This window comes from Polyergus mexicanus, unplaced genomic scaffold (assembly GCF_030449975.1).
Source record: "Polyergus mexicanus isolate NDT 795.1 unplaced genomic scaffold, iyPolMexi1.0 SCAF_2, whole genome shotgun sequence".
Taxonomy (NCBI): Eukaryota; Metazoa; Arthropoda; class Insecta; order Hymenoptera; family Formicidae; genus Polyergus; species Polyergus mexicanus.
The window spans coordinates 2,847,448-2,863,909 of record NW_027223322.1 but is presented as its reverse complement, the minus strand read 5'-3'; the positions used below and the strand labels follow the sequence as shown (position 1 = coordinate 2,863,909).

Below are 16,462 nucleotides of genomic sequence, written 5' to 3'. Positions count from 1 at the left end.
GATAAAAATGAAATTTTGCCGTTTTATAGCTTCGAACATGTAATAAAAAATTTTCAAATATAAAACAAAATGTATCACCGATGATTTCCGATAAAGTATTGAATTCTATCGGTACTTGCTATGATTGTCGGAATGATAATTAAGTTTAATTATCTTACAAGCTTAATTAAAAAAATATTGACATATATAGTAAAATAATATATATTAATAATTTGACATGAAGCTCTAGAGAGACTTCCACAATCCAAAATAATTAATAAAAAATTGAAGAAGTGTATGATTGATAATGCGATTACTTTGCAATAACAAAACTAATGATTATATTGTTTTTCAATAATTATGTGTATAAAAACTCTTTTCTAATATTGTAATACATATTATTTTTATCATTGACAAATTCTTATTTATGTTTTATTCGCAATATTCTGTATTCGATTTATCAAATTCATCAATTTTCGACTCGATTTTACATATAAAAATAAGAGCTCTTAATAGTATCAGGTATCGGATCTTAAAGCAGAGAGCAGACGAAAAATTTATTGCAAGCACGAATCCGATTTCACGTCTCGTGGAATGTTAAGTATTCTTTTTCTGGCACACATAAAATTTTTAAATGTCACTGAGGACTTCGATATTCGTTCGTATGCACAGACATAAATAGAATTTGCCTCCGATATAAATTCGACGGTAAATGAGTGCTGTTTCTTGATCCAATATATTTATCACTCTGCTTCTATATTATCCATTTTTAACTTCGGAGATATAAATATATCAATATACGCGTGATGTAAATAATATGTACAAAATATATTTATGCCCTTAAAGAGAATATCATTATAGAGAAAAATCGCTATGAGACAGAAATCGAACTTTGCAGAAAGATAGTAATAATCAATATTTATTACTTTAATTTTTATATATAATCTTAAATAGTATCAATTAATAAAGTTAAAATTTTACTGTCAATTTCTCTGGAATTGCAGATTTAAATAATTAAAATCAACTTGTGATAATACGATAATATTTATTGAAAATATTTGCTTTAATATCAATTTAAAATACTTGTTTTAATCATTCGTAGAACAATCAATATTGAACGATCTATAAATAATATTTATCATTAAACTTTTTTCTTACTTTTCCTATAGAAAATTAATTCCAGGCAGCATCGAAAAAGATAACGAGATTTATTGATTTATCGAATTAATGCATATATAGAAAATTCGGCGATGTATACTAGTTAAAAAGTAAATTTATTTTTAAACACGAAAATATGAAATAAATTTTTATAATTATTTATCTTAATAATCTATCTTATAATTAGGATATCAAAACATGAGAAGCAAAAATATATTTTATTCATCAAAGCGTGTCAATATTTAAGGCACTCCGTGAACATGTCCCGTGAGCATAAAGATAAAATAAGTTTTCTCTTTGCTGTTCGCAAGCTCACGCGCGACGAGCTTTTTTTTTATCCGTCGCTCGTAAGCATGGTAGACAAGGCGGTACCGTGCTACCGGCTAGCCAAAACATTCAACTTGATGGCGAGCCAAAAATCTCACCACCAAAAAGATACACCTGGCCAACGTGTAGACAGTCAGACATCCAAGAGAAAGGAAAGAGCGCGGCAGGACAAATTTTGCTTACAACGTATGCGAGAAACCCGAGAACTGTATAGATTACATATATAATAAAATATATATTTATATGACATATTATATTCGCAATATCAAGGATGATTTTTTAAACATATAGAAACTAAAATCATCCAGCACTAACTTTTACTTATTTTTGGAAAAATTTTCAAGAAATAAAAATTTATGTCTCATTTTAGAAAATATTACCTATATTTACTTATGATAACACAATGATAAAAAAGAGAGTCATAAATATTATATAAATTATTATTATTCTATAATATTGATCATTCCATGATAAATTAACACGTTTTCGCACGATGTGTAATCTCTCTCTCAACTGTATCAGAAGAATAACTGCATTTATCGTTATTATTATGTGTATATATCCAATAACAGATATTTTAATTAAATCAAACTAGTTAGTACAGTGAAAGGAATATTTCGCGGTTGTTTACAAAGCTGTTTCAGTCGACATATTAAAATATTTATAATGTTGAAATAAACGCACCCGCGCCGGAGAGAGGGAGAGAGAGAGAGAGAAAGAGAAAGAGACAGAGTATACGCGACGTTTGCGAATAAACATACAAAGATGCAACAAGATCTAACAGCATAGAAAATATTAACGTACGATAATCGCGGCATTTATTTACTCGCCAACATCGAAAACGACCATTATTACAATTCGCGCACGAAGGTCTTGAATAAGTTAACGCCATTGCGCGCAGAACGCATTTCAGCCTCTCGAGAATTTCTCAAGCGGATATAATCCGCGATATTTAATAGCGGGCGCAGTTATTGCGCCGCTCTTAGACCGAGCGCGCGCGTTTAATATTCTTCTCCGTCATCATCATCGTCGTATAATTTTGTCATAGGCACACGCGTACTCGTAGACGCGCGAGCGCACGCGACACGCGCGAGCCGACAAATATCGTCCGTAAATATTTGCTACCATCATAGTTTATATTGTACACACGCAACGAGCGATGTCGTTAAAGCAGGTCGATGACCTCGTATCGTGGCCGATACACATAAGCTTTTTAAATAAGCTTTTCCTTCTCATTCAATCGACAGTTTTCTTCGGCTATGAGAATTAAACGATCGCAAGTAATTTCCAGAACAGTATGTTCCAATCAAAGGACGATGCCTAAACGATATTTGAAAAATTAGAACGTGTTTCGCGAACGTTTCAATAATAGAAACCGAATGAAAAGAATATATTCCATTCTTTTATTGTGAATATCAACTGAAATGTATTTTCGCGATATCGGAATAAACTTATCATTTCAATAGAATGCGTGAAAGATTAAAGACTTTTTATATATAGAGTATATATACTCAAACTTTTTTAAATTAATTTTAATTAAATTTTAAACCAATAAAATTTTTAATTTTATTACTGTCCTATCAAGCATTCCAACAATGTCGACACCGAGTCGTAAATGAAATTATTATATGAAATACGTAGATGATAGGATTTAGGAAAAAAAATGTTTGTGTAATGTACAATATTTGAAATTAATTATTCTTTAGATACAAAGAATTATTGACAAGTATGTAGCGATAAGTCCGAGATAAAGAATTCAAAATTCTATTTCGAGGAAAGAAACTTTTTACGAATTTTTGACATGGTTAGAAAACAGATTTAACGGTCTTGTAAACATAACGAAATGTAAATCCATCTGTAACTGTAAGTAATTATATCTGCAATATAAATCATGTGGTAAGGAAACGATCGCGCGGGATAACGTTGTAGATTAGCAATATCCAGTCCGGGAGTGGTATTTTCTATTTTTAACAAAAGGACGAGAAAGAATACAAGGATCGAAGTAATATTCCCAAAGCTATATCGACAGAAATGATATTTTATTTAGAACTCGCGCAACCGTGAAGGCAAAAGCGTGTCCATCCTCCTTTTTACTACAAAAAAAGCACGTTCAATATATCGAATATACCTTGTGGCCAATGGATGTGAAAAATTTATTACGCGCACATGAATTCTGCATAATAATAAAAAGGCAGGATTTAAGATAATATCATGAGACTAAGTAAAAAATAGTTTGTTTTACAAAACTGCTTATAATATGATTTTCAATACTGATATCATTCATCACACGCGAATCATTAAAATATTTTTGTTATTAATTTAAAAATAAATAAAAAAGATATTTATATTTCACAGTACATCGACAAATACCACACAATTTACTTTTATTTATTAATATTCGATTAAGAAAATAAAAATTAATATCAAAGATAAAGCAAAACAAAAATATCTATTCATATAATAGTCCATTTATAAAGACTTGTAAAACTTCTTTCATCTTCTTACTTCTAATATATTAACGATATCGAATGAAATGAAAAATAGTTGACGGAAATTGAATGCTCGATTTTAACACTATCTGAGATACAGAGGCCGTGTTTCACGAAATTTTCGTGACATGAAACGCGGCCGTGCGCCCAGTGTGGTCAAGCAATGGGTTAGTTAAAACTGGAAACGAGCTATGAGATTCGTGTGACACGCGCGCCTTTACATTCATTTTACATTAGGTAACATTTTATTACTTTACAAAGTCACGTTCGCTGCTTCTAACGCTTAACAGTAAGAAACTTTCATGAAAATTAGTCAGATTCCTGACATATAATTTCAATACTGTGCATCGAAATTTAGTTATCCCAAGTTTGCATAGATTTTAGATCTTTGTGTTATTGTAACATAAATTCCATTTAACCTTAGGTTACATTAGAATAAAATATCGAGTTAAATTATAATATATTACACAACGATATATTAATAAAAATCACAATATATTAAAACAAGAATCCAGGTATTAAAGCAAATACAATAGTAATATAAAAATATAGTAAAAATAATATTTATTAATAATATTATGGCTTATATTTGTTTCGTAATAAAAATGGATAATCTCATTTCAAAAATATGGCTATCTCATGCGGAGTAGGTGCAGTTTAAAATTTAATTTGATTCTAAAGAAATGTGTAAAATACAGAGAACTAAAGAAATAAAAAAGCTTATGGAATAAATAAATAATACCGTATTCACACACACACATATATAATACACTATGTAAATACTAATGCTATGAAATTTATAAGGTATACTTAAAGCATAATATCTCAAACTATCAACTTGATTGTAACGTCCATGATCCCGTCCGCGTTATTATTGTTGAATTAATTCGCTTGTGAAATAAGCTTCTTTATATATGCCGGTTAAAAACGATGATACATTCCGACGAGAATATCGCATCGCGACGAAAAATTTCAAATTGGAAAGAAGCGGGACGGCTTTATACAGCCGTCGTTAGCGTACTAACGATAAATTAAGTGCAATTCGCGCTCGTAAAATGCCGCACCCGTTGCCTACGAGTATCGCTTGATACCGCGCCGAATCGGCTTTTATTCGCGAAATAATACCACGGACCTCAGTTACGCGAGAGGAAGGGGATAGATTTTTCTGCTTCGTCAACATGTGCGTTGCAGAGGAAGATAAAAAGAGGGTTGTGAGCCACGAGAGGGAGGAATAAATTTCGGAGGAGTATAGTAAAGCCAAAAGAGAAGAGGGATGATTCTCCGCCACGGTGAGATAGAAAGAGACATTGCATAAGAGGGACGTGGAAGGGGAGGTTGGCTTCGGCTCTTTGTACGGAGCTACACGATACCCTGTACATTCGCGTTAACGCCGATACGAAATTTATGGTCAAATAACGGCCAACTATCGGAGAGAAATCGTAGAGAAAGAGAGAATATATATGTAGGGGATTGTAGAGAGAGAGGAAGGGGTTCGAAAACAGATCCAGGGCGCACTTAATAAAAAACGCCGAATTCTATCTACCGTTACATCCTTCTGGATCACGCTTTCCCGCTATAAATGGAAATCACTTCAACTTTACACGATCCTCCCTTTCCTGTCTCTCTCTCCCTCCCTCTCGCGGGGTATGAAATTTTTACTCTTTGTGTTTCGATTTTTTGTAAAACATCATATTTTTTAATCGGACGTATTACACATATAAGAATAAAAAAAAAATTAATATAGATATTAAGAATAATAATGCGTTTGCAGATGCGACAAGGTCTTAATGTTTACGTCGCAGTAACATCTGCAGGACATATTAATCAAGGGCGCCATTACTCAGCGCGCCAAGTATAAAACGTGCGAACAATACGAAGCGATTCGCCTTAATTAATTACGTTGCCTCGTGCGTTTCACACGTGGAAACGCGTGATTTATTTCTTACGCCGCAGCACGCATCTTCACACTAAACATATCCGTTCCGAATGAAAATATTTCATCACCAGAGATCTAAGTTCTGCCATTTCGTGTCTTACCGAGATCGATGATGTATGATCTTACGTGTTGCCGTAATTTTCAAATTAGCCAGTTTTTTTTTTTTTTTTTTTTTTTTTTTTTTTTTTTTTTTTTTTTTTTGTAACATATTCTGTGACAGCTTTATGAAAGTCTTTTCTCCAATAAAAATTTAATAAGAAAAATCGCCAATGTTCCTTTTATAACTTTAAAAATTATAAATATCATTTACACATATTCTTGGGTAAAATCAAATAAAATTTTTGAAGTAAAAATTTGCTTAAAATTAAGGAAAAGATTATAAATATTTTTCGATTCGATACATTTATAATATTATAATAATAAATTTTCATAATAATATTATATTCTCTCCTCCCTCCCCCCTATGAAAGAATTCTTCTTTATATCAAAAATTTAATATAAATAAAAACTTTTTATATTAAAAATTAGTAATGAAAAAATTAATTTTACATTATTATGGAATTGAAGGTAAAGTCGAAAATATGCTTGAAATATAATCTTTTTCGGTTACGCTAGCCAACATTATACATTTGTTTCCGCACGGTCGTATATCAAAAGTAACGCGGTAAATGATTGTTTCCACCGCTGCAAAAGCTTTAGTACAAGGGCCAAAGTTTCGTATAGCGATTCGAGGGCTCGTCCCGTGATCGGTGGGCAGTCTCAAGGGGTAGAATGGGCAAAGGGGACCAAAAGAGGAAAATAGGAGTGAGACGTGTGGAGGGCGAGAGCTCGCAAAAGTTAGTTTCAGTGACATATGTGGCCAACACACGTGGAGGCGGAAGTTGGCCTGGGTCTCTCGCCTAGAACCATCCGGCGAGCTTGGATTCAGTCAGCCCGCGCTATACCTGACATTTCCATCCTCTAACTACCCCCAGCCGTCGCTTAAGGAAATAGAGCTGTCCGATGCAAGCACTGCGATATCGCCGCCGCAACGAGCTTTCAAGATGTGCCAATAAATGGTAATCGCGGCAAAAATCCGTCTTTACCATCTTTACCCCATTCAGCAGGAAGCTACCCTGTCAGTCGTGTAAACAACTTCGGAAGATTGAAAATACCCCGCCTTCGTAGCAGGAGCGAAATCTCCAGTCACGTCGCATTCCGCGTCACGATGCGCCCTTTGAATTTCAACCTTTAGCTCATCTGATCTCATGGCTGGTCTTCGCAAATTTTAAATTTCTATTTGTAAAATTAATAGGCGATATAAATATCAAGCGATCTTTTTGCTTTTATTTCAAATTCTAAAATATCTAAAATATTTAAAGATAGACGTAAAATATGTGATATTTATTTTTGAAAAAAAAGAGGAAAGAAACTATTTCATACTAATATTAAGAATCTTGAAGGATTCAGAAATTCTTCTTTATCTTATTATAGAATTGTAAAAATTAATTTCGCCCTCTATAATTCCACTGTGAAATTATATTGTCCTGAAATATCGTCATCGAAGTGACAAGATCTCCACATGTGACAAATTGAGATGTAGAAATCCGTTCGGAATAGGAGAATACTATCGTCGCTCGAGCAATGTTCATAATTAGATTCGAAATTATTCAACGTGTATAATAATAGCATGTATAAGGTGAGCCCGCATTCGATCTCGATTACAATATTCAATGGCAACAGAAAAGGCACGGGTGGCGAAATCTTTGCAAACTAATCGTTAAATCAGAACTTATTTCATGATTTCATAAAAACATCTCGAAGAAGAAGAAGAAGAAGAAGTTTGAAGCGCTGAAGCGACGAACCGGGGAACGAGTGAGTTATTTGTAAGAAACTTCACCAAAGTATATCGCGCTCGTCTCGGCAACGCACGAATGAAAAGTTGCTTAAATTATCCGGCGCGTTAGCCCAATCGAATCGGAGTGCTTCTCAATGTACCGAGCGATGAATGCCGTGTTTTTTGCCACCGGCTCGTCGCGTCAAATTGAGAATTTCGCGCAAGACAAAATTAATTAATGGGCTTTCCTGATTTAACTAATCTTAAGATTCCAATTCGAGTACAGATTTTAATTCATCGCGTCAGATAGCTTTGAATCTCGCATAATAATATATTAATATTAACGTTAGGATGTTGAAACAAAAAGATATCGTTAAAATAAAAATAAAATGCTAATGAAAAAAACTACGAAAAAATATTACCACAAAACCATGTTTGCTACTTTAAAATTTTATCACACGATCAATAATGATTTTTTTTTTATGATATATTATCTCGCGTATTCTATCTATTTTAACATTTTCAATGCGTATAAACATAAACGATCAAAGTAACATCATACATGTCATTAAATGTTTATCGTGGTAGTGTCGCGCTCGTAATTTCATTACGCCGGTCGACCGGCAAAATCCGGCCATTTAACTTAATTAAACGCGTCTTTTAATTAATTAGAGAAAGATCGCGTAGGGTTTCCTCGAGGCGAAGGCGTTGCCTGCTCGCACTAAAGACGCGCTCTCGCAAGAATCGCAGATCAGACACCGTAAAATTTTCACCCCCTTTGCCTTTGTACGCTCCACCCTTCCGCGCTGTTATTTCCGCTCCGTGCGCTTTTATTTCCGAACACTTACGGAATTCCTCCGCCGGGGGTTCTTATTGAAAGTGCACGGGAGTTACGGGAAAGTTTTTCGACGCCGTAATATATATCTACGACGCTACGGGAATAGCATCACGATACATATATATAAAGCTCCCGTACAAAGTGTCGATTTTGAGAGGAGTCCTCGTACGAGACGTAAATCTCGCTTTAAGGCTCTCGCAGGCGATGAGCATTTAATTAATTGGATCGTCTAATTGATTAGGGGAGGATCAACAGCTTCAACATGAATGGCGTGCGGAATGCAAACTTTCTTTACGGATTCGTCGCGCGTGTCGCATAAAATCTATGTGGTAGCTTTCGGAACTTTCCGGAATAAAAAAGAAATGCAAATGCGTTACTCCTTCGCTTTAAAATTTGCTCGTTAAATAAAAACGCGAATAAATGAAGACTTATTTCGTTCCGAAATCAAATTATCTAAAAATCGAAATGTTAACAAAGTATTTTTTTTTTAATGTTATTTTTTTCAATAACTTTAATATTTACATGCATACAATATATTATATATATATATATATGTGTGTGTGTGTGTGTGTGTGTGTGTGTGTGTGTGTGTGTGTGTGTGTGTGTGTGTGTGTGTGTGTGTGTGTAAAAAAATTAAACATTTATGATAAAATGGCTTTAGGCTTTTTTCTAATAGCAACATCATTATTCATCTTCATTGCGCTGATTGAAGATCCAACAAAATGTCATTTAATTCTTTATCGCGTGCTTATACGGTTTGATAGAAGCGGCGAGTAAGATTAAATTTCGAATAACCTTCTGTCGCGTGATCATCAGCGCAAGTTTCGTGATCATCATTCGGCTACAGTCGGGCTAATACAAGTTCCATCGGACCTAGGTGCGGTAACACCGCTCGAATTTCTCAGGTGGGACTGCATCGGGGAGATACCTTGCGTCTCTTCCCGCTATATCCGCTCTCATCGAGAAGAAGTCGGCGCACAGTGTTGGAAAATGATCGAGAGCGAATACCGCGTCCCAATTTCCTAGACGATAACCTGTCGCGCCAACTGGCACCCTTTGGCGAGACATCGAGCTTCGCATTCCGCTTCCATTCCCCGTTATCTTCAATGAACCTCGGATATATATCTAGGATATTAAAAAAAAAAGAACACGAAAGATTTACGACCATTATTTTGACCTCGATGTTTCTTCTATGAAAATTTCAACAAACGCTATCCTCGTTCATTAAATCTTGATCTGTTATAAATACGCTTAGTAATTAATATCTCGAATCTATCTCCTTTCATTCGGTAAAAAACTTCGGTTTTATCATTAAATATCTCGATAGAAAAAGTAATAAATTTTAAATTCGCTTGAAATTTTAAAAATAAATTTTTCCTGTTTATTCGCACTTTTGAAACGACACCAAGTCGAGGTAAAAACGGAAAAAAGGATAGAAAAATAAGTAGGAAATGGTAAAGCGAGGGGTGACCGCAAGACCGAGCGAGAATGAAAGAAGAGAAGGTGCAGATGCTGCGCTGGATCTCTCCGGTAGCTCTATTTCCAACTACGTTGGTATGCGCGAAATATGTGAATGCAGCTGCTATACGAGCAACTAAGTAACCCAGTTTGCCCCGTAAGAGTAAGTGCCCTGGCGGGGATGGAAAAGTGCGACTCGCGGGTTGTTTCGACGTAATAGTACGATACATTATAGCCAGAATTATACGTATATATGGTGTGCGCATTCAAGTACACGCGAACGTGAACATATGTAACTTGTACATTCGAATATCTCTGAAAATATGAAAAAGGAAATTCTCTTCTCTTCACCGTTGAAGGAAACCATTGAAATAACTTAATACGCTTAGATATTACGAAAAAAAAAAGAGAAAAATATTATTACTTAAAAACTACGCGACTAAACATTACATATTATTGTTTTAATATAAAACTTTCTGCGCTGTATATATTTATATGCACTGTACGTGTGTGCTTAGATTCATCTATGATGTGTTGTACTCACAAATATTTATTAATATATTATACATATTCAGCGAATAAAATTATATCTAGCTAAATTATTAAATTTATCTAGTGATACATATTTATATATATAGGTATACATATATTATTTATATATATATATATATATATATATATATATATATATATATATATATATATATATATGTTATATAAAAGATCAATGATAGTAAAATATCAATATGTCTCGAGAATTATATTTTTATCAATTTTCCACAATCATATTATCTTGTAATTATAGATTCTTTGACAAATTCAAAAGCCGACTCTTCTGTTACCAAAATTGATTAGATGGGTTATCGCCTCTACACTCTATTGATTATTAATTAAACTTTGTAATTAAATTTCATGCGTTAGATTGTTTTAAAATGTTGAACAATAAATTTATCTAAAAAAAAATCTGTCGCATAAAAGATATGTCGTATCTCTCGTTTGACGCACATTTAGAAGAATACTTTACGTAACATTATTGCGGCTGCAATTATGAGAATCTGTCATCGTTGGAAAAAATATTATAAAAGGAAAGCTGCCTCCTTAAGGACGCGTTTAAATGCCGGCCTCGAAAAAAGCGACTCCCCTTTCTACGGGATTGCTGCGCTACTTTTAATTAATACCTAGAAAAAGGAAAGCAACCGTGTTCAGACTGGCGCGAAAAGACAGACATCCGCCGGAATATCTTCTTTGCGCCCTTCTTGCAAATTTTCCGTGTTTTAATTAGTTTTTTGTTCGGTTTGCTTATTTTTAATCCGTAGCGCCATGTGGAGAAACGTTTTGAGTTATTACTGCAAAGTACGCCCATTTCGTCGACTCTCGTCACGACCGCGCTATTACGAGGCTTAAATATGATTAAAGCATCGTGTTCTGTAAAATTAACTTGACTCGTCTAGTACCGCGCGTTTTATCTCGTATGTTGTTGTTGAAACAAAGTGGTTGATAAAACATACGATTTTAATAAATGCAACCTTGAAGTTTTCATCTTGGCCAATACTTCTCTCAGATTAATTATACATACAAGATGTCATTTAATTATGATATTTTCTATGGGGAAGAATGAATATTTCGAGTCTGATAATTAGTAGTTATGAACCGTTATGTAATTTGAAAAAAATTTTAACGAATTAATCTTCAACAGGAGAATTATATAACGAAATTGTATTTCTTTAATAAATTTTAACCAAATATTATACGAAATTTTTCATTTGGAATTTGATACACATACGTATTAATTGTGTGGGATGTTAAGAATCAAACAGTTGAGAGATCAATAATGGCCTTTCAGAATTTCACGTTAAATAAAAATTGATACGAAATTCATAAAAGGCGAAATTATTTAATATTGAAAATTAGAAAATTTTAAACTGTGAATAAAACGTGGGTAATAACAATAATACAGTTTACAGCTAATCTCAATGTGTGAAAAAACTTTTTAATAAAAATTTTCATTCACTTGAAGAAAAAACATCAATTATTTATTTCAATATTAAAAATCTATTTTTAGTTATATGACACATTTCTCTTACGTATTTTAATTAATATCTTTCTTTATACAATTGAATTATTTATTGACTTATGAAATACAGATCATCTTAATTATAAATACTTCTAAAAACGCTCCATTAAATGTCAGATTGTCACTGCAAGATAAGAATATCCGGCCAAGAATATTCAATCGCAATTATCAGCGACAATTCATTCAATCAGGACATATCGATTTGGAGATTTCATTAATAAAGATCGCGATAATATTCGATCTCACGATTTCTTCCCCGACTCTTATTTTTATTTTCATCAACCGATTGCATCTCGTATGTTTACGTCCTCTTGAAATATTTATTTGATTTGAATAAATTTATGTACTAATTATAAGAGAAATGTGTCGGTAGAAAGAGAAAAGGAAAGAAAGCAATGTAAAATTATGCACATAATTGGCATCGCATATATCCTTCAGAATCGATTTAAAATTTAAATATTCAAATACTATTAATATAAAGCGAATAATCTGTCAGTTAGAAGTATCTGATAATATATGTGTAAAATAATAATATTAACAAATTTATCATTGCATGGCCATTACTTTATATAAAAATATAAATAATTAAATATAAAATTAAATAATTAAATTACTGTATATAATTAAGCATCAATCGATCTTTGACAATCGCGGTAATTTCTTCGTACATTTAATCTTATATTTATTATTATCACATTGATAAATTCTCATACATATTTTCTCTATATACTTGAAAAAAGATAATATATTAGAGAAATATATTTTTTCCTATTGAGCAAAGTTCTCTAGATTATTGATTTAAGACAGTAGCTTTCGCACACCGTCTTTCGTAAGTTCTTTCGCGCCGAAATTCTAATAATTTCTAAAAGTTTTCAATAACAATGGAAAAGATTTTTTATTTCGACATTATCGTGACGATAAATTTTGAGAAATAGCCAGCAAAATAACATTTTATTAAAAAACTCCCGAAATTCCTCGGCAAGTGAAATAGCGATCGATATTCAGAGAACAATCACGCGAGAAAACCGACGAATCTCGCGTGATCCTGCCAACGCGATCCTGAATTAACGAGCTACGCTAATTTACGATTTTTTTATGAGCGTCACATTTATCAGCACGCCAGCCCTATAAAAATCTGTCAATGGGAAAAAATTGATTTTTAACGACCGTCCATAATTATTTTCGGCGAGAATATTTTATTCCGCCCGCGATCCATAAAAGTATTATAGAGAATAATTTTTGGATTAATGCTTCTGAAAACGTCTATTTGTGTGACAAACATAAAAAATTTTTCACGAACTTTCCCAATTTTCATCGAAATTGCGCGAAGCTTGGAAAATCATTTAGGAAAGATTGTTAATTCGCGGATAAGTTAAATAAAAGATATAATTTAAAGAGTATAATATGTTAAAATATTAATATTTGTCATATGCATTTTCTCAATATCTCCATGATATGAATTTTTGGTGACTCGAGCTAATTCCGGTTCCATCCAACTCCGTGTCATCCTACCTAACTAATTCTCGCAAATAAACGAATGTTTCTCGTTGCACAGACTCGTGAGTCGCATTTGTTTTACGACGGCGTGCAAAAGAGTTGGCCGAGTTGTAACGGGTGCACGCATGATTACGATAAATCTGAATAGAAAGCCAATTACTCGAATAGGCGGGGGAAGAGAAGGAGGGGACGGCTGGCGGCAAAGTTAACGGGTTTAAATGAATGGTACATTAAATGTTGCTATCTGCGCTACTGTTTCAGTTCGTTTGGCAGTGAATTCATCAGGGCGGGGAGGAGGTGGTATATTTAACATAGGCCCTCGTAAATCGCGGCAAAGGCGCGCGCGCCTCAAAAAACTCTCGAATCGTGAGCAATGCGTTAAAATCGCTACTGTTTCGTGTCTGCGAAAAACTCGCGACAAAGTCTAATTCGATCAACCATCCAGTTGCTGCGGATAAATATCGTCGTCGGACGTGCGGCCTTCGTCGTCCCGCCTTTACGAATACTTATCGCGTATTTAACCCCTTAGCATACGTCCCCTGTCACTCTTTTAATACAATCTAAACGCGGCGTTCGTTCGCGGCGTGAAAGAGATACGAGGTCTCGAGGAACGTAATTCGCTCTCTCTTTCTGCCTTTCGAAGAACATCTTGCCTCTTTCCATCGGAGACACTTCTGGAACGGTGTATCACTTTTTCCCTCCCTCTTTCTACATCCCTCCCTCCGTTGTTCTTCCTCCCTCTCGCCCTCCTCTTCCTTTTCCGCTCTCGTTTTACCTATGCGTGCGATTTCGAGAAATAAAAACGTCGCGCCAAGTCTCAGACGCTCCAAATTTGTCGTGACAAAAATACGCTTTATCGCACGCCGTCGGGCTTCCAGACACTAGAAGGCAGAGGTAGACTTCTCTCCGGGCTTCCACCGCAGTGCCGGATTAAGAGGATGCGTGTCCCGGGATACGCGTTTCGGACGCAAGCACGTTTCGCCAAAGAAGATGCGAGCGCGATTATTGCCGGATATTTATGCGTCCATTCACGCGCGAACGTACGACTTTAAATTAAATTCATTCTTATAAAAGTTAACTTACGCTTTTCTGGAAAAACGAAAAAAAAAAATGATAGTGAGGCGACGTGACAGCCGCTTATAATGTAAAAAAAAAAAAAAATGGAAAGAAGACGCTTGAAAAGGAACGGTATAGAGACGTGCTATAATTTATTTATCCGAACGTACCGAGTGTGCGCTGGGACTCTTAATTTCGCGGTAGCTTCGAACTCGTCTCTCGTCGTGGTTAGTTAACCATGGTCTATAAATAGCCACGACGACGACATAACATTATTTTTCCAAAGAAACGACGCATCGGGACCTGTCTCTTCTCGAAATCCCCGGTTATTCCGTCGTCTTCGGCGGCGTCCCTCGCGCCTCTTTTACAGTCCGCCGTGCGAAAGACGCCGTCGCGCGGATTCTGATGCGACGCATACATTTAGTTAAATTAAGAAACTGTTCGTCTCGCGCACACGCATCCGAGAAAAATCCCGAGACAGGCTAATAAATTTCGCCGCGACGACGACGCACAGTCTGGTCAGGACGGTGTCCCATTCTAAGGATTAACGTAGATAATAAAAATTAAATAAAAATATAAGTAATTAAGAGATATTATCTAAATATATATTTTAATTTTGTCGCTAAACTAAAACTAAAACTAAATAAAGATATGTATGATCCGAATCGCGGACTTATATTTGAAGAATCGATTTATATTTATATCTTTATGTGTGTGTGTGTGTGTGTGTGTGATCAATTATATTTCTCCGTTAATTCTACGTGAAAAGATAGTTTCAGATTGATATAATAAAAGAATACAATATGAATAAAGATTAAAATCAGAGGAAAATGTTAAAGTTAAGGAAGTCAAATGAAAAATTTCCACCGATAATTATTTTAATTTATAGTTAGATAAATAATAATTAAAAAACTGAAAGTGTATTATATTCTTGTTTCTTCGAGAGGAAAAGAATAAAATATTAAAATATTAATACAATTCTAGCATGAAGTTACATGATTTTGTACAATCCGATTATATTGCGCATTCAATACAAATCGAATTTCGCTAATCGATTTGAATTTTTTTGTTACAGATGCGCGGAAGGTTTCACAGGTCTACGGTGCGAGACGAAGGACGTCATCAGCACCGGAAGTGTGTATAATCCGCGTAGGGTGCCCTTTTCCTGCAAGCTGGGACTCTCTACCTCGTACTACTGCTAGCGATAATCGCGCGGGGCCCTTTAAACACATGAGTAGACCCTTGTTTTACCCTTACGGTGTACTTGGAACCCACGAGATAGAGTCGTGAGAGGGCCAACGCGCGACCAAAGAGGGGAGGGAAAATCGTGCGAATGGAGAAAATTAGATGGAATTAGAGAGAGAGAGAGAGAGAGAGAGAGAGAGAGAGACAAAGATAAAAGAGACGATGAGGGGGACGAGACGATTAGGCGAGGAATCAAGAAAAGAGAGAGAAAGTTAGAAAAGATGAATTTTGATTCCGTCGATCTCGGGCATTAGGACGGGTCCTGCGTATTCCTTATACAGGGACAGCTTCCAAAACAGTTCGGACCGGGCATTCGTACCTTTTTTTAATTATTACTATACGGCTATAATGCTACTCTAATATTTTTTTCTTCTTCTTTCTCTATTTGTCATTTTCCTTCTACTTTTTATCTTATTATCCTTCTTCTTGTTCATATTTTCTTGTATATTTTTTCAATTCTTTTTGTTTTACTGTTTCTGCCATTTCTTGTTTTTCTTCTTTTTTTCGTCGAACATTATTCAGTACTTTCCTTCTAGATAATGTCACTACGCGACGTGCTCGCGCTTCCGCGTAAAGTTCTCCGATGGGA

General features: G+C 34.6%; 2 protein-coding genes across 4 annotated transcripts in view; one reads left to right on the top strand and one right to left on the bottom strand.

Moving 5' to 3' along the window:
* Positions 1 to 16,462, bottom strand: part of Mad2 (mitotic arrest deficient 2) — a 226,793-nt gene that overhangs the window by 171,328 nt on the left and 39,003 nt on the right. The window lies entirely within an intron of this gene.
* Vn (membrane-bound neuregulin protein vein) overlaps positions 1 to 16,462 on the top strand; it is a 319,192-nt gene that overhangs the window by 271,411 nt on the left and 31,319 nt on the right. The window contains exon 5 of one of the 2 annotated variants that reach the window (XM_070315119.1): positions 15,704 to 15,762. In XM_070315119.1, the coding sequence (XP_070171220.1) occupies positions 15,704 to 15,762 (59 nt within the window). Of the gene's footprint in view, positions 1 to 15,703; positions 16,210 to 16,462 lie in introns of those variants that run through there. The other variant, XM_070315114.1, reaches the window with a different exon arrangement.